This window comes from Lepisosteus platostomus, chromosome 5, assembly GCF_059453375.1.
Source record: "Lepisosteus platostomus isolate fLepPlt1 chromosome 5, fLepPlt1.hap1, whole genome shotgun sequence".
In the NCBI taxonomy this organism is placed as follows: domain Eukaryota; kingdom Metazoa; phylum Chordata; class Actinopteri; order Semionotiformes; family Lepisosteidae; genus Lepisosteus; species Lepisosteus platostomus.
This window is the reverse complement of record NC_142615.1, coordinates 48,998,902-49,021,409: the sequence shown is the minus strand read 5'-3', so window position 1 is coordinate 49,021,409 and position 22,508 is coordinate 48,998,902. Positions and strand designations below refer to the sequence as shown.

Genomic DNA, 22,508 nt, shown 5'->3' with positions numbered 1-22,508 from the left:
ATAAATTGCTGCAGGAGGAAGGGCTGACTTTAGAAAGAGCTCTTACAGTCGCTAGAATTCATGAAGCAGCTCAAGCAGAATCAAGAATGCTTTCTGACCACAGTGACAAAGTGACACTGAACGGGGCGCTCGCTCAAAATTTACAAACAAAAGCCGAGCAGCAGGACGCAGTCATGCTAGAGAAATAGAAGAACAGGGGACGGCTGGCATTACATGTTACAGGTGCGGACTAACAACGCACAAAGCAGATGAATGCGGAGCGTGAACAGCAAAATGTCTACACTGCAAGAAAACAGGACATTGTGCACAAGTCTGCAGAACATCACGTCGGAGTTTAAGGACAAGTATCCCTTTTATTGTTGTTGCTGCCTCCAGTTTACATTTGGCGATGTAAACCAGATTCAGAAAAAAATAATTTGAACAACCTTATTCCCATGCTTCCTCGAAGGCGCGGTGGCCAAGTGGTAAGGCGTCGGTCTTGTAAACCGAAGAGCGTGGGTTCAAGCCCCACCCGTGCCTGTTTCATTTGTCACCGCTTTCCTTCAGTTTCAAAGTCTTAAAAAAACTCGCAATGTAGGGATCTCAATAGTAAGAGAACATAACTGTCGCCAGTGATTAGTGTTCCTGCATATCCTGCCTTGTTTTTTAGTCGACAAAGCTTATCTCTCTTCACACCCATCTTCCGAATGATCGCCTCAGCATTGGGAAGGAACGTGCGCTTGGTACAGCCCCCGACTCCACGGTCTGATCACAAATAGATCGGGTGAGCTGTCAGTCCAGGTTGGAAGTTACGTTCGTAAGCACTTAAAATCTGATTTAGGAACGAGAAGACCATGCTTTTTTATACGAGTAAACGATAAAATAATATACTGCCTGCAAGACTATGTCAAGTTCAAGTTCAAGTCCAAGTTTATTGTCATTATACTCATACACAGGTATATGGTATAACGAAATGCTATTTAGCTAGCTCTCGGACATAAGTAGTACAAAGAAAAAAACACAGCAACAATACAATTATATAACAGAAGAAAGACAACAGCCGATGTGCATAAAACAACAACAGGCAGTATGCAAAACAACAAAAAGGTAACAGGTTATGTGCAAAAACATGCATCAAAAGAATGAAATAAAGGGATAGAAATGATGGGGAGTGAGCTTTTGACATGTATGGTAGAGGTAGATTTTCAATGTGTGTTTGAGTTTTTGGTAAGAAAGAAGGCACTGTGAGTTTCAGATCATAGGTGAGAGGTGAGGAGAGAGTGAGAGAGGCTGGGAGTTTAATAGTTTGATAGTGCGGGGGTAAAAACTGTTTCTGAGTCTGGTAGTCCGGACCCGAATGCTCCGCTACCGTTTTCCATGTCATGCTAAACGCCACAAATTGTGTTCGTCCAGTCGTATCAATCGTCCTAAAGTTACGGAAAATCGGATGCGACTGGTGCAATCAGCACACATTTTTTCAGGATAGTCGAGCGGTTTAAAACAGCAAATTCACAGCTTCGTGTCTTTTAAGCTTTGTGTTTCACTCTCCAAACAGAGGCACGGGTTCAAATCCCACTTCCGACAGTCAGGCGTTTTACCCTGTCTTTTTTTACCTGCCTTTACACTGTTTCAGTCTTATTGTGCTCACTGACAATCACAGTACGAGGAAAACGGAGAAACTGCTTAGCAAAAACAGGGACAGAAAAAAGCTTCGTAAACACGTGAATGTGGTTAGCAGCAGTAAGGTATGCATTCAAACGTTTAAGGCAGATTTATAACAGCAGCAGAAGAAAGGTGCAGCCTTTGTGAGAATTCGCAGGTTTTTATGCTGCTTGGACTTCTTTCAAGCCTATGAAGTGACCCCCGTTTTATTTTCATTTTCAAACTTCAGAACCGAATAACAAAAAGGTTTCATGTGTGACAGCATTCCGTTGCAAATACCGGTTCCACGATGTATTCAGCGACGGGAATTAAATATTTTAGTGCTGGCTCAAATGCGAGGAATTTCAGAAAAACCCGGAAAAGCAACGCTTGCAGTAAATGACAAATTTAAAGCGTGTAGTCAGCATGAACAGAACAATGCAATGCTCTGTAAAAACGATCTGGAGTCGCAATTACTCTTTTATCTCGGGCAGTTCATTCCGATACGATGTTTCCGCAGAATAAATGAAATGCCAACTCCAAACATGTTGTTGCCATTATTGTTACTCCTGCTGCTGTAGTTTTAAGTTTTAATCAGTGGGTATGTAATGTTGTAAAGGGGCTGGACTACTTTGTTCAGTCCAAATTCCATTATGTGAATTTATGCTTTTTTAATATAAGCATTAACAATACAATGCGTGCTCAAAAACCGTTACTTATTAGCTTAAGAAGCGGCAGTGTTTTGACAAAGTGTGGTATTCGAACAGAAAATGCTGAAGTGTTTAATACTTGCTTGTGAGCAGATCTCCCTCGATTTAGACAAACTCTTGTTCGGCCGATGATTTCATATCAAAATCTGAATCAAGTGGAAAGAAAGCTGAATTACGCTGGGTACTGGGTATCACTGTTACGCCATCAGGTCATGCTAGGAGGATTGGGGGATCAAATTGACACAGAGGGACCCAATGTGGGGGCTGAACCCACAGTTCTGAGATTAAGAGATTCTTGCTCTATGGACTGCGCCTATATAACTCTTGTGCTACAGCAGTAATGTTTCTGGGTGTGGATGAACATGACATAATAGGTTGACAGCAGGAACACGTGGCCCACAGGCAGTGACAGCATCGCTATCACATTTGGCTGCAGTATATTGTGTTGAGAGCAGCAATAACGTTCCTGCAGAGATGGGAGTGCCTTTAATACAGCTTTTTTAATCGGACAGAGTAACAGGAACTGACCTAAAGTTTCGGCTGTGGATCCATCTCCACATGGGGGAAAGAGACAGTAAAATTGCGATGAAGAAACAGAAAGATTTGTGCTCGCTGCAAAGTAGGAAAGAGGTGGTCAGACACATAAAACAGCTTGGTGATAATTTGCAGCGACAGTTTTATGTTATTTAGTACACGATTTCTCTTCATGTTCCTTAAGATGTGTAATTTGTATGTTGGTTGTATGAGAACATGTTCTTCTAAAGTCCTGTCAATTGACAGAGGAGAGCTAGCTGGTGCAGTCGAACAAATCCGTGTCATATTTTTAAAATAGTTTAGCTAATGAGCAACGAGAGTATAAATGAATTCTCCCACCCTCCATTCGAAGATAAAACTCCATGTGCGAGTCTAAGTTTCCTTGAAGCTACTGATGTTCGTCATTATTGGACATTCCCGGTGATATTGATTAAGGAGCTCAATTTTTACTTGTTGTAGTTCAACATGTGCAAAACATTCGTATCCCCTGCAAATATCGGCAAGGTCAGTGATATTCTCAACAATTTGTGCCATTGCAATTCGTGCAATTCATGCCATACTTTTTCGAAATGTATTCTGACATGCCAGGATCATATTTAAAAAACTGGTGCCTTAAAATTTCTTGGACTTCAGGATTTTGATAGTCTGTTACATTGTCTTTCACACGTCGGTGTCAGAACTGTGAGACATTTTCATAATCGGGGGGAAGGCCGTAGCAATAAGCAGAAAGTGCATTCACCTTTTCTCAGTGTAAATCCGTGTTGTGGTGAGTTTTTAAAATTGGTTTGCGATTTTCTGAAATATATTGCATACAAAAATATAATTTGGACAGTCGCTATTTATTTGGATATTCCCTTTCAGTGAAGATGTCTGCAGTATTCCAGCCGGATTAGTACTGATCGAAGAGAGCCATCTACAGGCGAAAGGCGACATAACATCACAGCAGCACCATTTAAGGTGGAACGAAAAACACGCATAAGAAGCTGGCGAATAAGAAGGCAACTTAAGCCTCGTAGCAGACCCTGGGAGGCACGCTCAAAATAATCATCTTTCCCAGTACTTCAGAGTCATATTTAGATCGCTTTACTGCAATTTTATTTGACTGATGGGAGATGTGAAGCCATCGAACCTGTACTGCGCTTTCACATTGAAATTGAAGCCATTTCTCATGCTTTCTCTCAGTGTCCGGGCTGCAATTGCGTGTAAAGAAGGCGACTTGAAAATGAAACGTGTAATCACTTTACAGAGGGTCTTCACGACGGGGTGCGTCAGCTAGTTCTCCATTATTGTCAGTTTACTGGACTTCTGAAGAAACCTATCTACAATGAAGATACAAACTGCACGGTTTAAGGCACATGAAGATAAATCTGTTTGCTGATTGACTCAAAACATGTCGATACAAATAATCTGCCAGGCTGATTTACTTGTCCGACCACCTCCCTCCGTCCCCCTTTGCTGTTAGCACAATTCTTTCAGTTTCTTTTCTTGTATTTTCCTTGCTATTTTATTGTTCCTTTTCCCCAGGTGGAGATGGATCCACAACTGAAACCGTTTTCACCCTGTGTTTCTGCACCGTCAGTCTGTATGAAGAACAGAAGTTGCACAGCTCCAGTGGCGCAATCGGTCAGCGCGCGGTACTTATACAGCAGTGCACAGCAGAGTCATGCCGAGGTTGTGAATTCAAGCCTCACCTGGAGCAGTGTCTTTCTCTACTGAGCGCAACTGTCGAGTTTAGATACTCTTAGATATTTGATGGAGATAAATTAACATCAAACGAACAAGTAACGATTTATTTCGAGTCACAATCAAAGAAGGCTCCACAGCTGAAACGTTGTGTTTACCTCTATTTTCAGCATGGAATAAACCTATACTTTTCCATTTGCAGCCCACACATGCTGTGATGCAGCTCCCTACTTAAATTACTATCAGCTGTATACCTCCAGTTGACCTGTACACAAATATATGAGAGGGGTCTACTGAGACGAGAGGAGCACTGAAGACTTGATAAAGCTCTCGCATTAGATTATGTGTTTATGTTGTTCCCCAGATTTGTTTTAATGTTCTTTTTCTTTTGAAGTTGTTGTGTTTGGTTGTTTTTTTATAGTTGCTAGACAACTACAGGGATTTACCTAGGTTCCCGTAAGACTTCTCGTTTTGTGTTTGTTGTGTTTTCGGGTTACAACAATTTTTTTTTTCTATTGATAGGACCCCACGCATTACTGTGGGACTAGTTAACTTTAGTTCATACATTGTACCTGAAATTACCACATAAACTACTACTGTACTCTGTTTTCCTTTTTTTTTTAAAAAAAGGCAAACCTAATGTTTGTTTCTCCTTGCTTCTGATTGGTAGCTACAACGGGTCAGTTGCAACAAACTGGCTGCTGAAATTTGTCAGCAGCTCTGTAGCAAACCTGTTTTCAATTGCAACAAACCTAAAATAACAACTGCTCCCCATTAGATGTTACTAAAGTAGGAGACTAAGCAGACGAAGTGGAACAATAGATTACATTGGAACTGTCCTGAATGTAGTGGAAATAATATCGTCATTAAGTAATGAACAATTGCTTTCCAGACACTACAATTATTCACAAGGAATTTTATCAATACATATTTTATTAATAAAAGTGTAATATCTTAATAATGAAGTTTAATGTTATCTATATTAGTAGCTGTATTACAGGTAATGCATGCACAGACTTTATTATACTATAATGAATTTTCAGGTATCCCGGGGAGAGAACTGAAATGAAGGAAATACATATTTAAAAGGGGTGTAAGTCTTAAATGTGTTCGTTCACATAGGGGTGTTAATTGAATAGATTTGTTGTAATATTATTTGACTCTACACTTCTGTTTCTCAGGAGACAGCATTAATATCGGGGATTTGCGGATACAGATAATAAGTTGTACTATACAGGCAAATGTATGGTTACCTTACTGAAAAAAACTCTTATCATTAACCTTTTCAACATTATTATTTAAGACAGTCTTTCAGAACAGTATTCTCGTATTAGTGGCTATAGTCTAATGATAACGGTGGTGAAACAGGTGAAATGTGCGGAAAGAATTGGAGATGGAACAGGAGACTCATCCAGTCGATAGAAAGCTTGGGTAGGACTGCACAAACACGATGCCAGTACTTAGTAGCGTCATTTAAAAAAATACGTGGTTTAACAATATCAACTGCTCTTCTGTGAGCTCAGCTCCACTACTAGTAATACATTGCCCAAATTTTCAAATTAGATACATGTGTTTTCTACATGTATATAATTGGTACTTTTTTTGTTTTAACTGATTTAAAATATAATCTTTATAAAACAGACAAAGGGTTTATGTGTCGCGCATGAAATTCACACACAAGTAAGGAAAGATATCGCGCTTAGGAAGAAATCCAGAGTGCAGACGCCGGCGATTGAAAACAACCACATACAGCCTGTATGTGCTCTACCACTGAACTAAACTTCTGACAACTACTGTATCTTTATCTGCAGCACTTTCTTTTAGGAAGAGTGAGGAGTCTACAAGCCTAGAAAATAAGACAACTAAGTGAAAGATAAATTTTCACTTCTTGATTAAAGAACATAAAAAACACCTTTCTTCCAGCCAGATTCAAACCAGAGAGAAAAGAGTTCCCAGCTGTTTCCACTATATTCCTCCGCTCTTACAACTGAGTTATCGAAAACACAGGAAGCCCACCTTTTGTCTTACATAAAGCACAATGTAGTGCAGTGGTCCTATTTATTTAAATCCCAGTTCGAAATCAAATCTCATTCCCATAGTCCTGTTTAGTTTGAATTTAAGCAGTTGTAGCAGCAATACTTGGTAATAAGACAGAATTAAGCGTTGCTGTGCTTTCCTAAATGAGGCCCCATCTCACTCTCCATCTCTGTGGTGCAGCCACAGAGAAAGTATTCATGCAGGCTGATTTAAGATATTTTCTTTTGATAAGGGACAGCTCCCAAACAGGGATGCATTTAGATAAGCCTGGCTATCATGATCAATGGTCATCCATTGGCGCCTATCTGTCTAGGGAGTGCCAAATGGACATCTGGACTGCATTCCTAAGTGTCAGGAGTAAGTGACTCGTATCTCACCTTGATCAACCAATCAGGGATTTGCAGGGCGTGGTAACACCACGTGGGTCTCCAATGCCCGCCAAAATCTCAACCAATCAGCACACATCTGTGTCTTGGTTAAAAAGGGAGCGCAAGCTCAGATCGGGGCTCTCCTTGGCCATTTTCGCGCATCCTCAGAGACAATCACATGATAACTGCTGTTGTCTGCACTGGGACTTGGACTTTGTTCTAAGCGCGAGGCCGAGGATCCCATACGTACTCAGAATTCTACCAACGTGAATGCTCCGCTTGATCAACGGCAGCCTACAGTTGGACCCTCGTCGACAACCTGAATAGCTTATTCAGTAGCAGCGCTGGTCCGGGAACGAACCAGCTTCTTCCCGGGCAAAAGAGTGACTTGTGCGGACTCGCGGTCACACTCTGTGCATAGATACTTTCTACTAGCCAGCTGGACTGCTGGTAGATCCCCTCGGAGCAATGACTGCCCTGCGCGTCGCAGTTAGATTCCTCCGCCCGTCCAACTCCGAGCTGCACCTCTACTGGTTGGCCGGTAGCCAGAGGACGCCGGGACAACGCCCATTGGACAACCACTGGAACCAAGGCTGCAACAGAGCCTGTCAGCTGGTTTGGTGTTCGTGCCGGGAAATTCCAAATCCATACACAGTGGATAAGTAAACCCCATGTCCTACATTGCGTCTCGAGAATTCAATTGTACCTCAACACAAGTTGTTATCAATTTAATTCACGAGTATTGCATTTACTTCCGAGTTTAGAGTAACAGTGGGTAATAACGCTGATTAGCGATTTTGTAACCGAACGATATATATTGACATATATTCTCTGTTGTGTATCTCTTTGTGTTTGCATCTCTTCGAGATTATATACCTTGTATATTGATAATCCTCACAGTAAGGTCTGCCGCTTGTATCCAGGCAGACTGGTATATGTTTGGTGCACAATTTATATTAATAACTGTATCTCGTGTATTGAACATGTGTGTGTGCGTTGTTAGTTGTTCTGACGATTGATTTTCTAAAAACCACAGCGAACCACCTCGTGATTACTGCTACATGAATAATTGTCTCAGTAAACCCATCAAACCTGTACACAGCTAAGGAAGAGTAGCTCGGAAAATACCCAACTCAACAAGCGAGCGCATTGGTTGCTCTTGCTCTTAATGCAAGGAGCTGTTTTTTATTTCACATTCATCATTATTATCCAAAAACAGCTGCACAACTGGTCGCATTTGTGATTATGTCACTTCTCTGCAAAACTGGAAACTACTGTAGGTTTATGTAGCGCCAATACATTTAGCTGCTACTCCTGCTGCTACTCCTTCGTCCTGTTTTAAAAAAAAACATAAACAATTTTCTAATGAACAACTCATGAATTATTGCCAGGATCTATATTTAGCGTTTGGTAGTGATAACACTGCAGATATTGATTGAGTAGAAATTCATGATGTATTAACAGCTTTATCTGAAGCGAGAAGTCCTAGAACGCCATCTATGAAGTTTTAGGATTCATACCAAGAAATGCCTTTTATTTCCCACCCCAACTGCTGCTTTGGCATTACACATTATGTGAACATTACCAGTTTTGGTAGCTTCTGGGCATGATTTTTCTAAATTGAAACTTATTACAAAATTCTTGTAAATCAGGACTAATTTTAATATCAAATGAAATTACTACAGAAGAAAAGGCTTAACTGAAATATGAATAAGACTATGCAAGCCTAAAAAGTAGAACAATTCAATTTCTATAACTTATTTTTAATTTTTTTAGAAATTGGCTCACACACTGGAAGAGACTAACGTTTCTCTTTGTTAGAGTATGTGAATAACAGTTTAACCCCAAATGTTTGTAGTTGTGATTCTGTTAAAATTCAATAAATCGTCTATCAACAGTAAGAAATTATAAAGAAAGAAAAAAAATGTTTTATTACATAAACTATAAGACAATGAAGAGAGTTTACTTCGCTTTTTTTCTTTTGACTTATGCGTTCAGGATCCGAACCCATCTGTGGACGGTTGTGTTTCTTGAATCTCTTGTAATCATCAAAAGTCGTTGTTTTGTGCTTCAGTTTTTTCTCGAGTTGTACCATGGATATTTTATATGATCAATACTTTACATGCTCTTTTGCATTTTTCTTCACATACAGAAAAAGTTCAAGTTGTTCATATCACTGTGCTGCACATTTACGCTGGACCACCTGTAACAGTAGAGGACACGCAGTGAGGAATTCGTGCAGCTTTCAGCTCAGTGCGGAGTCCAGAGGGAGGGCTCGCTCACTGAATGATCTCTCAGGAAATCCCGGGTGAGATTCAAAAGGTAAACCTGGCTCTCTATGAACACGAGCAAAGAGTTCTCACTCAACAGAAGATTGCAATGTGAGTACAGTAATATAAAACACCTGAAGATGCCAGGGATTGAACCCCGGACCTGTGGAGCAGTAAGTGACTTGTAACGCTGACATAAGAAATACTTACATAAAGTGCTTTTACTGACCATATTACAAATCACAGGAAGTAAGGTCTTAAAACATTGGGCAGTAGTGGGATTTAAACCCACGCCCCTGAGAGAGTGGAGCCTAAAATCCAGCATATTAGACAATTCAGCCACACTACCTCTGGCCCCTTCTCCTTTCCTCTCGTTGCTGAGTATAGGTGCCTTCATGCAATTGAGCCAGTTTTGAATCCCAGCCAATACATCTCCAAATCTTTTCAAATGAATCTGTGATCTTGTAGCACATCCTCTGAAAGAAGCAATCGAAATTGGAAACGTCTTCTTCAACACTGAAAAGCTCAATTAGGACGAAGCAGTTGTACACAGGACAGCAGTACCGTATATGTTCTTGATTGATTCAGACTCGTTCTCAGTGGTTCTTGCTCACCAAATAACTTAAAAGCTGAGGAAGAACGCTACGAAAAATACTAATCAAAATACAAAATAATAATCATTATTAACCAGAAACAGCAGAAAAACTGGTCACATCTGTGATTATGTCGCTTCTCTGCTTCAGCAAGGTCAATAAAGGACTCTCTGAAAGTAGTAAAACACTGAAGAACTGCAAAACTGAATTCAAAATCATATTAGGAATTCTGAGTGATGCCTGCTGACATGCAATCCAATACGGATGTTGTCTTTAAATAAGAATTCTCTATGTTTCCCTGCCTTTTCCCTGGAGTGAAACTATTGGATTGAAGGAATTCTTATCATAGGTTTACAAGGTGCCGTTGATATTTGGATAAATCTATGAACTCGTGATTTTTATATACTTTAAATATCGGCCATATGCACAGAATAAAATGACAGTACTAATGATTTTTCCTGAGACGAAGCACAACTTATCTTTCCAAGACAGCTGATAAAGGCAAGCCAGTGGATACTCTAGCAGAACATGGAAAAACGTTCAGCTTTGTAACCAACAAATTCCCCATTTAGATCTGACATGTGAGGTATGCTTTATGATTGCTTGAAGTGAAACCCACAATCTCTTTGGAACTTAGACAAGTTATTTCTGATGGAGCCCTATGCGGAAAGACTTAATCAGCTCTACCCCTGAGGATGACTCGACTCGAAAATGCAGAACATTAACGTTTCACAGATAAAAGGAGCACAACCGACATTAAAATTGAGGGCGCATTGTGATTTGCACTGACTCAAAAGTGATCTTGGTAGACAAACTTCCCTGCTGAAGGTGGAAAAAAGAATTTGTGTTGAGAAGAAGAAACACTTTTTTCTCCCTGCTTTGATGTTAAGCTGATAAAGTAGCTTTTAACACATTGCTCCACTTGGTGGTTGTAACACAAAAACTCTTAGCAGCAGTGGGATTCAAACACACACCTCCAACAAGACTGGAGCCTTAATCCAGCACCTTAGACCACTCAGCCACACTAACCACTGTGTCCTGTCTCTTTGTCTCATTACTTGCCCGGAGGAAGCCGGGTGGCTTTTGCTCTTGTCCAACAGTGGCGTTATGACTATGGAACCGACTGCACCTGCTTTTTCTGAGATGCTTCCCCTCTCATGGTGAGATCTCGAATTCTTAAACACCTCTGGATAAAGTTCTTCTGTGGAGCAGGCTACAGACCTCTGCGTACAGCACCCTTGATGTTGTTTTATTTCTATAGCAGCACCCATCCGGAATTTGTTTTTGTTTTACTTTTTATTTGAACAACAAAATAGATTCAATATAAACAAGAGCACATATAACGTATTAATAGACTCGTGAGGGGCACATAAATAATACAATCAGACTTTATGGAAAAAAAAGTTAAACAAAGTATATTTCCTCAATTACAGGACAGCACAAACAGTTCTTAATGCAGAAATGGAAGCCTGTCTAAATTTTCCTTTCTGTTAAAGACATTTCGGGAATCACTTTTTTTGGGACACTGATTTTTCTCCTTTGGGGAGCTAAAGAAGACTATAGGGTGTGGCACAGTGGTAGTGCAGTTGATTCTAGCTCAGAAAGTTGCGCGTTCAAATTAGGTTGGGGTCAGCTAAGAGTTTTTCACCATCTGCTGGTGCTGAACCCAGACTTCTCACCATGTAGTTGAGTTCTTCTCAATATCTCAGCATCTCCAAAACATCATGTCCAACTTTAGAGACAGCTACATCAGACAATGAAAGTTTGAGACCACTTTATTATTACAGGTTCTAGCAAACCTGAAAGCTAAGGCGTTTCAGGCCACTTTTTTAATTAAAAAAGTGTCTGAAGCCTCTAAATAAAATTAGGCTTTTTTAATTGTGTATGAAATTCACTCCCATGGGCTCTGAAAGGGGAAATATACTGTTGGGATCCTCAAAAGTGAGGTGTCTCTTCTTGTGGTGAAGCACAGTCATACCTGACTTGTCTGGAATGACCCAAGACAGACTTTATCCAGAAGCGACGGCACCACTCCAAGTAGAATGAGAGAGAAACACAGCATGACACGGGGAGTCAAGAGGCTCCCACAATTCACCTTTCCTCACATTACTGATTTCTTCACTAACATTTTGACCGTTTTACAATCACAATGACCGTTTCACATTAAATAAGTTTTTAAACCATCAATATTTAAGAAAAAAAATAGTACATTTTTTTCCAATTATTAAAAAAAACATTAAATGCCTTGATTGCATAAAGTTTCACAGACAGAAGCAGCACGCCAGCACAACCAACATTAAAATGGAGGGCACACTACGATTTGCATTGACTCAAAAGTGATCTCGGCAGACGTCATTCCCTGCATAACGCAAAAGGTGGCAAACCGCATTTGGTTTGAGTGGACGCAAGAAAGTTTTTGTTTTCTGCCTTGATGTCAAGCTGACAAAGTATCTTTAAACACTTTGCTTAGTTTCTCGAGGGACTGCCAAAAAGCAGCTCCCTCCCCTTTGAAGTCAGTTGGAAGAGGGTCGGTTACCACTGTACTGTGTCTCTTTGTCACATTACTTGCTCAGAGAAAGCCAGGTGGCTTTCGCTCTTCTGGTCCGACTTAGTGGCATTACGACTGTGTAACGAACTGCACCTGCTTTTTTTGAGATGCTGCCATTCTCGTAGTGAGATCTAGACTTCTTTAACACCTCTGGATATAGTTCTTAAATGAAACAGGCTTCAGACCTCTGCGTACAGCACCCTTGATGTCATTTTATTTTTACAGCAGCCGCATCCGGAAAGTTGTGTCTTTTACGTTTTATTTGAACAACAAAACTACATACAATACAAACAAGAGCACATATAACGTATCAAGAAAATCTTCAGGGGCACATGCTATAATACAATTACACTCTATGAAAAACGTTTACACGACGTTAATAAAGATAAGGTTGTTCTTACATTTCAAAAGAGTCCGTATATACCCCTTTACGTCTATTTTGAACTGTTCAAACGTAGGACTCTTCCCAGACCATTTCACTTTATACCACATTCCTAAATGAGGATGCATCTCCCGTTTTAGAACTATTTTGGGCGGTATGGCTTATACAACACACCCACAGTATTCTAATGGTGGACTGCAGATCTGTGCTATAGTTCAGTCGAATTCGAAGGATCCAGCAATCGTACTGGATTTGACTAGGATTCTGAAATGTCACTTGCAAAAGTATTCAGGTTTGCTTGAACCTTTGATAAAAAAAAGTGATCTAATCTGAAACTACCCATCTTACAATCTCTGAGGTAGTTGTCACTAAACTCGGACGTGATGTGGCACACATGTGCCGTGTGCCTTTACTTTTCTAAAAAACTGGTATCGGGAAAAGTTTCTTAATATTTCTTTTGATTAGCATGCAAGAAAATGTGATCATTACCTATGGAATTTCCCGCCAGCGTGGAGCTTGAATTCACAACCTTGAGATTTAGTGTTCAAGAGTCACAGAAGAGGTCGGCCTGGTCTTCAGTTTGCCAACGATAAGCTCCGGCAGTGCTCCTCTGTAAAGCAGCTTGTTTGGATCGGTTATGTGGGACGGCATTTCGATACTAAGATCATTTGCAGTGCACTCAAAAAACATAGATGAAGAAGGTGTCACAGTAAGGTGAACCCAAGGGCGAGGGATGTTCCTGCTTCGTGTACATCTACACCACCTAGCAATACAAACGGGGTGCTAGGGCCCCTCTACATTACCACAGGCTCTGTTTGTCTCCCAGAATCACCAATGCACACACAGACCAGCGACAAGCATTTGTATTGTATAAGTGCCCTTTTTATTTTCCAACTACATTCACATTCACTGTCACCCAAAAACACAACGAAAACAGAATTCACAGCAGCAAAAGGTCCTTCCCAGGGTCAAAATGAATACAGAGGGGCAGCAGTCTTTTCTGTAAAATACATGAGAGAGGTTACTCGATCGTCTCTACTTAGTACCTGTAGTCTCTGATGGCCCACTTTGAGGAGAGGGGTATCGCCCAGTCCTATTTCCCCAGTCTCTGTTCAGGTAACAATAGAAATCCTCTGCGACTATATTACATTCCTCTCAGTTTGAATCGGCTAACTGTGCCAGTTTCCTTGTTCCTCACCTTCAGGTGTTAAAAGTCTCTGTACAGTACCTCTGTTCCAATGCCAATGTCTCTCGTTGTCGTCAGTTACTGAACCAGTAGATCCTTGCCTCCAGGTATTAGAAGTCTCTGCAGAGTTCCTCCGGGGTCTTGCACTCTGCAGCGGGGTCTTGCACCCTGCAGCTTCCTTGTGCTGCCTGTGTCGTCTCCAGGATCCAGTGGGAATCGGGAGCCCCCTCTGTTCTGTCTCAGGTCTTTTTTATCCCTCTCCTTAGCCAATCCCTTTCAGGGGGGTTTCCACTGTCCCTGTCAGAATCAGGTCTGCCCAGTATTTTTCCAGGAGGAAGCTTGTGTTGTTTGAGGAATGTGGGAGTGCTGAGCTAGGTGTCATGGAACCTTATCAGTTCACCCCTTGGTCTGGCTAAAACTGGCTCAGCGACTCCTCACACCTCCAAGTCTCGATACCTAATTGCTCCCTGAACGACTTGGGTTTGACTGTTTTTACTGACTGTTCCTGTATTAATTGGGACAACTGCAGTCACCCCCTTGAGTGAGAGGCAACATTGACACCATCCTGGAATTCAACATAACCTAATCAATCACAGCCTGTTTCTGCCTCAATAACCCACACCCTGTAACACAAATCAACATAACCCAATCAATCCCAGACCGTGACTGCCTCAATGACCCACATCCTGCGACACAAGCTTCACCTGGAGCACAATGGCTGTGTTTTCAGCTACGGAAACTTCCTGTTGACAAGTCGGTGTTTGTGTTGCTTTTTCTGCTCAATGGAGCTGTATTAATGCAGGCACACGTGCTTCCACGGCAAGTTATTTTATTAGTGCTCACAAACCAACACACTGCAGACACCTCTGATACTGTCACTGCTTGTGGACCCCGTGTTCCTGCCGTCAGCCTACTATACCATGTTCATGCACATCTAGAAATATTACTGCTGTAGTACAGGAGCGAAAGACGAAACGAAAGCACACCCAGTTTAAAAAGGCACATCTGTCAACTGCTGAACTTCACAAGGATGGGATTCACACCCACATGTGCAGAGCACAATGGATTAGTAGTCCATCGCCTTACCACCCCACCACCTCATCCCAGAAGTTAGCCTCCTGACATGAGTTAGTACTCAAGATGGTCGTCTTTCCTCTACTCAAGGATCATTTTCCTCTTCCACCTGCGATTTCACCATTTTCCTTGAAGATGTCAAACATAAAAAGCATATTGAGCTCCTTGGACTTGAAATTACCAGATAAAAGCCATTTCTCATCACTTGCTCAGCGAGCAGGCGCAGCGCACACAGAACGCAGGTATCTCAGAGCGGTGTGTCTAAGAGGCTGTAAAAGGATAGTGCTCTGTTGGTGCTGTGGCTTAGCTGGTTAACGTGCATGTCTAGTAAATAAGTTTCTGGGTTCAAATCACCACAGTGCTTTTCTCCTCTCTTGCCATGCAGAGTTGGTCGTTGTGGACAGCAACAGGTGTCTGCCTTAACTTTAATGGAAGTGTTCATTTCTGGAACAACTTTTTTAAAAACAAATTCCACACATATTGTGATAGATAAAATACTAATCTTCCCTGTCAGTGCAGAATAATTAGTGCCAGCTGGCATGAAAACGACAAAAAAAACATTTTTGTCTTTAGCGTAAAACCTGTGAATGTAGAAGAAAAGATGACGAATGTCAATTTTTATGGCACCGTGAGCTTGTCCTTCAGTCAAACACGTAGGTAATTCAAACACACCCAGAGATGCACTTTGAATTAGCTTTGACCTAAATACTATCTACTCCAGATGTGATTGGGCCTCTTTCCACATCCTGATATATGCAGAGAACACAAGCTTTTGGCACGAGTGAATATAAATGTAAACATAAATACTATTCAATATATCGGAATTTTGTTTACACCGTTAAACACCGGGAGTGCAGAACATAATAAAAGTGTTCTTTAAACAAAAAGTGAAAATAGTGAATATGTCTTTCACTTAGATGTTCATTGAATGCTCAGTAAACGATAAAGCAGAGGCTCGTTTTGTGAATTCTCCTCGCATCAGATTGTCTTGCTTCGACCTTTAAATTGTACACTGTGTAGACCCTTCACTCTCCCTAACTCAATTAAAGAGCTGCAGGCAAAAGTGCCTATCAGTTTAGTTCAGTGGTAGAGCACTTGCATCTCGTGTATAAGGCTTTGTTTTCTACTGCCACTCTGGATTTCTTTTTAAATGCAACATCTTATCTGTGATTGTCTTTCATGTGACATCCCCCGTGTGTGAATTTCAGCATGACACATAAAATCGTTTGAGATGCTATTTTTAAAACAGACCAAACGAAAGACCTAGTAGCTAAATACAAGTAGAAAACACATGAATCTAATTGAGAAAATTTGGACTGGAGCGATGTATAGTATTGTAATGGTTGGGGGTTCAGGTGGGCACCCTTGCCATTGCCACTTAAGTCAGCCCCCCACCGTCGGGGACTCAAACCTGCGACCGCCACCATAGCTCAACAGGGACCCAGCCGCTTGAGCTTAGGGACGGACTCCCTTTAGTTCAACAGGCTGGGTCCCTGTTGAGTGATGCCAGAGGTCTGGGTTTGAGTCCCTGACGGTGGGGGACTGACCTGATGTGGCAGTGGCGAGGATGCCCATGTGAACCCTGGAGCGTTACATTGGTGTCAGCAGTGGGATGGGATAGCCCTTTGCTGAGGTTGGTGAGTTAAGCGGGGGAGAGTGTAACGCATACGGCCACCATTGAGTGTGTAAGAGCCGGCTTACCAGAGCGGTGATGTCACTGCCCTTCCCTGTAATAGCAGGGCCACAGCCGCAGGACTGAAGGGAGATTGCTCTTTAGCTCAACAGGCTAGGTCCCTGTTGAGTGATGCAGGAGGCCTGGGTTTGAGTTCCTGGTGGTGGGGGGCTGTTGTGAACACCGGAGTGCTACGGTATTACTAATAGCAGCACAAAGCTCACAGTGGTGGCTTTAGGGTATCAGAGCCAGTGGTGCAATGGATAATGTGTTTGACTTTGGCTCAGAAGATTGCAGGTTTGACTCCTCCCTGGCTCGTTAAGCTTTTAAACTACACTTCTCAGCGTACACAACCCTTCTATCGACTGGATGAGTCTCCCGTTACGTCTCCAATTCTTTCCGCACATTCTGCTTGTTTCACCACTGTTACTGTTGGACCACAGCCACAGAATCGAGGAGAGATACGGTTCCGATAAACTGTCTTAAATAATCATGTTGAAAAAGGTGACAAAGTTTATTTTTCTTTAACATAACCTTACATTTGCCTGTTCAGTTCAAGTTATTTTCTGTACCTGCAAATTCCTCAATTTTTCTGCTGTCTCCTGAGACAGACATGTGTCAAATCACAATAAGTAATACAATCTATTCAGTTAACACCCAGATGTAACAGAACACATTTAAGACTTACACCCCCTTTAAATTTGTATTTCCTTCATTTCAGTTTTCTTACCTCCCCAGGATACCTGAAAGTTCACTATCCCATATTAAGGACTGTACATGCATTACCGGTAATACAGCTACTAATAAAGATATACATTAATCTTAATTATTAATAAATTACACTTTTATTAATAAAGACATGTATTCATCAAATTCATTGTGAATAGTTGTGGTGTCTAGAAAACAATTTTAGCTACAGTAAATATTTCAAGCAAGTGGTGCGTATGTTCGTTACTTTGTGACTATATTATTTCCACTACATTCAGAACAGTTCAAATGCGATCGACTGTTCCTCTACTGAACTACATAAACCCTGTGAAGAGGTGGTTTAAGTTAGTCTCCTACATCGGTAACATCTAATGGGCAGCATATGTTATTTTAGGTTTGTTGCAATTGAGAACAGGTTTAGTATGGAGCTGCTGACAAATTTCAGCAGCCACGTTCGTTGCAATGACCCGTTGTAGGGTCATTGCCAATCAGCTGCAAGAAAAAAAAAACATCATTTGTGCCTTTATTTAAAAAAAAGAAAACAGAGTAGTAGTTTATGTGGTAATTTCAGGTACAATGTAAGAACTTAAGTTAACTAGTCCCACAGTAATGCGTGGGGTCCTATCAATAGAAAAAAAATACTTGTAACCCAAAAACACAACAACCACGATGCAAGAAGCCTTCCGGGAACCTAGGTAAATCACTGTAGTAGTCTAACGACTACAGAAAATAAAATAAACAAATACTTAAAGGAACAACTTCAAAACAAAAAGAACATTAAAAACAAATCTGGGAAACAACAAAAACAGAATCTAATGCGAGAGCTTTTTCAAGTCTTCGGTACCCCATCGTGCTCCCTTAGTCCCAGCAGACCTCTCGTCTAAGAAGATATCTCTCATCTATCTGTGTAGAGATCAGCTGGGGGTCCACAGCTGATGGGAATTTAAGTAGTGACCTGCGTCAGCTGCAAAGGAAAAAGTATAGGTTTATTCCATGCTGAAAGGAGAAGGAAACACAACGTGGACCCTTCTTCTGGTGTGACGTGGAATAAACCTTTACCTGTTCCTTTGATGTTAATTTAGACTGGATCTCCAGCAAACACCTAACAAGCTACAATCCCGTTAGATAAGGTGTTAAGGACGACCTATAAGTAACAGTATCTAAAGTGGACGGTTGCTTTCGGTAGCTAAAGACAGGCCACACTGCTCCAGGTGAGGCTCGAACTCACAACCTCGGCATGACTCCGCTGTGCACTGCTGTATAAGTACCGCGCGCTGACCGATTGCGCCACTGGAGCCACGTAGATTGCTTTCCCTTCACACACTGACGTTGCACAAACACAGGGTGAAAACGATTTCGGCATGTTTTCCGTCTCTCCGTGGGAGAAAGGGACAGTAAAAGAGCGAGGAAACTACAAGGGAAGAAAATGAAAAAATTCTTGAAGCCAGCTCCACAGAAGAACTATATTCTTTACTTCTCCTGCCATTGCAATTTGCGCACAGATTTTTTTTTTCAAAATGTATTAGCCTTGATGGGAAAAAAAAAACTAGACTGTGTGCGCGGTGGCTAAGTGGTAAGGCATCGGTTTCGTAAACCGAAGAGCGCGGGTTCAAACCCTGTCCGTGCCTGGTTTGCGTGCCACGATATACCTTTATCTAAATCGTCAATTGTCTTGCAATGTAGAAGTCTCTGTAATAATAAGAAAAGAAAAGTAGTTAATAATCCTTTGACAAAGTAACGGGCATCCTCCACTGCTTGTCAGGATGGCTGAGTTGTCTTAGGTGCCAGCCTCAAGAACTCAATCGTGTGTAGTGAGAGTTGTTATTCACAACCCGGATTTCTATGGAAGCCCGTTTCCGCCAGGGAGTAAAAAAAAAACCCGCTATGGTATCTCAGAATTCCGATTTAGCAACTCAGAATTGCGACTTAGTAACTCAGAATTCCTACTTTATATCTGACATTTGCGACTTCGAAATAGCCCATATTTCAATGTCTGTCCTTTTGTTATTGTAACGGATTCGGGTTGTAGGGCTTGTGCCCTCGCAGCTCCCACCCTAGTTCGTGCCTCACTGCATTGGCTCGAACCCAGGTCTTGCCAGCTGAGCTAAAGAAGACCCTTTTAAGTAAAAAAAGACATACAATGAGATATCATAGCGCGTTTTTTTTACTCCCTGACGGAAACGGGCTTCCATAGATTTCCCTTCATGTTCATTAAGATGTTTAATTTGTATGTTGCTTATATAAGAACAGTTTCTTCAAAAGTTCTGTCAATTAACAGTGGAGAGCTAGCCGATGTACGTTTTCATGAAAACTCTCTTTAAGGCGATTACAAGTATCTTGAGCAAATCTGCGTCATATTTTTTTAAAAAAAAGTTTAGCTCAAGATGCAACAGGAGTATAAATGAATTCTCCCGCCCTACATTCCAAGATATGGAATCTTATTTTTCTTGAAGTGTCTGATGTTGGTCGTTATTGGAAATTGCCCGGTGATATCGACTCAGGTACTCAGTTGTTACGTGCTGTAATTCGATACATGCAAAGCATTTATATTCCCTCAAATTATTAATAAGGCCAATAATGTATTAAACATTACATGCCACTTTTTCTCTAGATGATGTTCACGATGGAACAGTGAGAAAGGCATGCCTAGATATGCTTGAACCAGAACCTTACTATCGTTTTAGTCCCGACCTGACCGCACTGAGCAATGGTACGACAGAGACTCCAACAGGTCGGTTTTCTCCTTTTACAGTTTTTGGGAAAAAAATAATCTGCACTTTTAAGCAAGTATTTTATTTCAAATTTTGCAAAGTGTAAGTTTTTCTTGGAAAACGTTGTTTCAGAAAGAAACTGAGTTGATGGGAATAGCCCTGTCAGTAGAATATCGAACGTTTCATCTCAGCTAGTTCTTCTGTGGAGCAGGCTTCAGAACTCTACGTACAACGCCTTTGATGTCATTTTATTTCTACAGCAGACGCATCCGGAATGTTTTTTTTTTACTTTTTATTTGAACAACAAAATAGATTCAATATAAACAAGAGCACTTATAACATCAGTAGAATCGTCAAGGGTACATAAAATAATAAAATTACACTTTCTGAAAACGATTAAACTAGGTAAATCAAGATAAGGTCCGCACAGCTTTAATGTTCTTACATTTCGAAAGAGTCTGTAATTACCCTTTTTCGTCTATTTTGAACTATTCAAACTTAGGACTCGTACCAGACCATTTCACTCTACGTACAGTATATCTCTTTTCGTAACGAAAATGTATTTCCTGTCTTAGAAATGCTCTGGGCGGTATGTCTTGCACAACGTGGACTGCAGATCTGTGATATTGTCGAATTCGAGGGATCCAGCAATCATACTGGATTTGACTGGGATTCTGAAATGTCTCTTGCAAAGGTATTTGTGTTTGCTTGAACATTTAATAAAAAAGTGATCTGAGACTTCCTAGCTTCCAGTCTATAATCTCACTGTAACTAAACTAGGATGTGATGTTTCGCAGATGTGCAGTGTGCCTTTACGCTTGGCATGTTCAAGACTATTCGTTGCGTGAGCTCCTCACTGCGTGTCCTGTACTGTATTGTGATTTCGTTGAGATTATCTACGAGGAGTACAGCGACTAGAACGCCTTGAACCTTTTTTTCGGTATATAAAAGAAAACGCTAAAGCACATACAAAGTAACTAACATTTCCTATATGTAGGTTTTCTGATTATATCTCTACTTTACTTAAATACCTTAGTGACAGGCGATTCTTTCCGATATTTGTTCAGGCGCGGTTATTAATAATAATAAATAATAATAAACTTTATTTTATATAGCGCCTTTAAAGGTGGCTTCTCAAAGCGCTTTACAGGATGACAATAACAATAAATAAGAAGACTACAACAATAAATAAGAAAATTTCACAAGACAGGACACAATTATGATTACAACAATACAACAGTAACAATAGAGGAGACCGTAGAAGATGGTATTAAGAAGAGCAGAGGGGTGAAGAATGGAACCAGTTAAGTAAAGGCTTTTCTGAAAAGGAGGGTTTTGAGTCTGGATTTGAAGGAGTTTAGAGAAGGTGACTCTCGAATATCCTTGGGCAAAGAGTTCCAGAGCTTGGGGGCATAGCAGGAGAAGGCCCTGTCGCCCATACAATGTAGACGGGCTTGGGGGACAGTAAGGAGGGCAGAATTTGAAGAGCGGAGGTTGCGAGGTGGGGAGTAGGGCGATAAAAGTTCAGACAGGTATTGAGGTGCCAGGCCATGTAAAGCCTTGTAGGTGAGCATGAGGATTTTAAAGTCTACGCGGAATTTGACCGGAAGCCAGTGCAAGGACTCCAGGATAGGAGTTATTGATCCCATACTAAAGATTATTTTTATAAAGAACATGTCACCTGCAAACTCGTATCGAGAAAGTTTTATAATATTACTTTTTATTTAAAAAAGTACATTTATCATAACCTATATGATTTCTTACCAGCGTGGAGCTCGAATTCACAACCCCGAGATTAAGTGCTTGGTACTAGTTGCGCCACAGAAAATTGAAATCTCTTATTCATATTAAATACTGCGGCTCCTGTCCTTTTCTTCTCGTCAGAGAAGAGGTCGGTCTGGTCTCCAGTTTACCAACAATAAGCTCAGGTAGTGCTCCTTTGTAAAGCAGTGTTGGTTCACATTGCTTATATGGGGCAACACATCAACTCGATGATCGCTCGCTGTACACGCATGCCCCCCCTTCACTGAAATAACATAGACGAAGGAAACTCTCTTGTCTTGGGCTGCTGTCACCCGGATTCAAAGCGCGGGTAGTGCGGTCACAGCACAAAGTACGGTCCACTATACCATCGCGGTGAGCTGGGACAGACTATCCTTAATTTTATTCAAATGCTCACAGTGTCTTTAATCTGATGGATTCATATACCGTGCTCATGAGAAAGTCACAAACCTGTCATCTACACACTGTTCCCAGAGCTGGATAAGTTATTCCAGATTCTACAGCTCTCTAGCAATAGTGGAAATCAGGCTACATAAATGGAGAAATTCTCTTCAAAATGTGGAAATATATTCCCGAGACGAGTCCTTTCTCAAAGGTCAACTCTGCTTGTAAGTCACCCCTCCCCACATC

General features: G+C 41.1%; 1 protein-coding gene and 4 non-coding genes across 5 annotated transcripts in view; 4 read left to right on the top strand and 1 right to left on the bottom strand.

Annotated features, from left to right (window-relative positions):
• Positions 1-447: 447 nt before the first annotated feature.
• trnat-ugu (transfer RNA threonine (anticodon UGU)) lies at positions 448-519 on the top strand. The gene has a single exon. It is a non-coding gene; the product is annotated as a tRNA-Thr (tRNA).
• A 3,950-nt stretch (positions 520-4,469) lies between these two features.
• Positions 4,470-4,563, top strand: trnai-uau (transfer RNA isoleucine (anticodon UAU)). The gene is made up of 2 exons: positions 4,470-4,507; positions 4,528-4,563. It is a non-coding gene; the product is annotated as a tRNA-Ile (tRNA).
• A 13,491-nt stretch (positions 4,564-18,054) lies between these two features.
• Positions 18,055-22,508, top strand: part of LOC148668277 (uncharacterized) — a 60,822-nt gene continuing 56,368 nt past the window's right edge. The window contains exon 1 of the mRNA XM_088632940.1: positions 18,055-18,080. Coding sequence (XP_088489066.1) covers positions 18,055-18,080 — 26 coding nt within the window. The remainder of the gene's footprint in view (positions 18,081-22,508) is intronic.
• On the bottom strand, positions 18,589-18,682 carry trnai-uau (transfer RNA isoleucine (anticodon UAU)). The gene is made up of 2 exons: positions 18,645-18,682; positions 18,589-18,624 (listed from the first exon to the last, which is right to left on the bottom strand). It is a non-coding gene; the product is annotated as a tRNA-Ile (tRNA).
• Positions 18,942-19,013, top strand: trnat-cgu (transfer RNA threonine (anticodon CGU)). The gene has a single exon. It is a non-coding gene; the product is annotated as a tRNA-Thr (tRNA).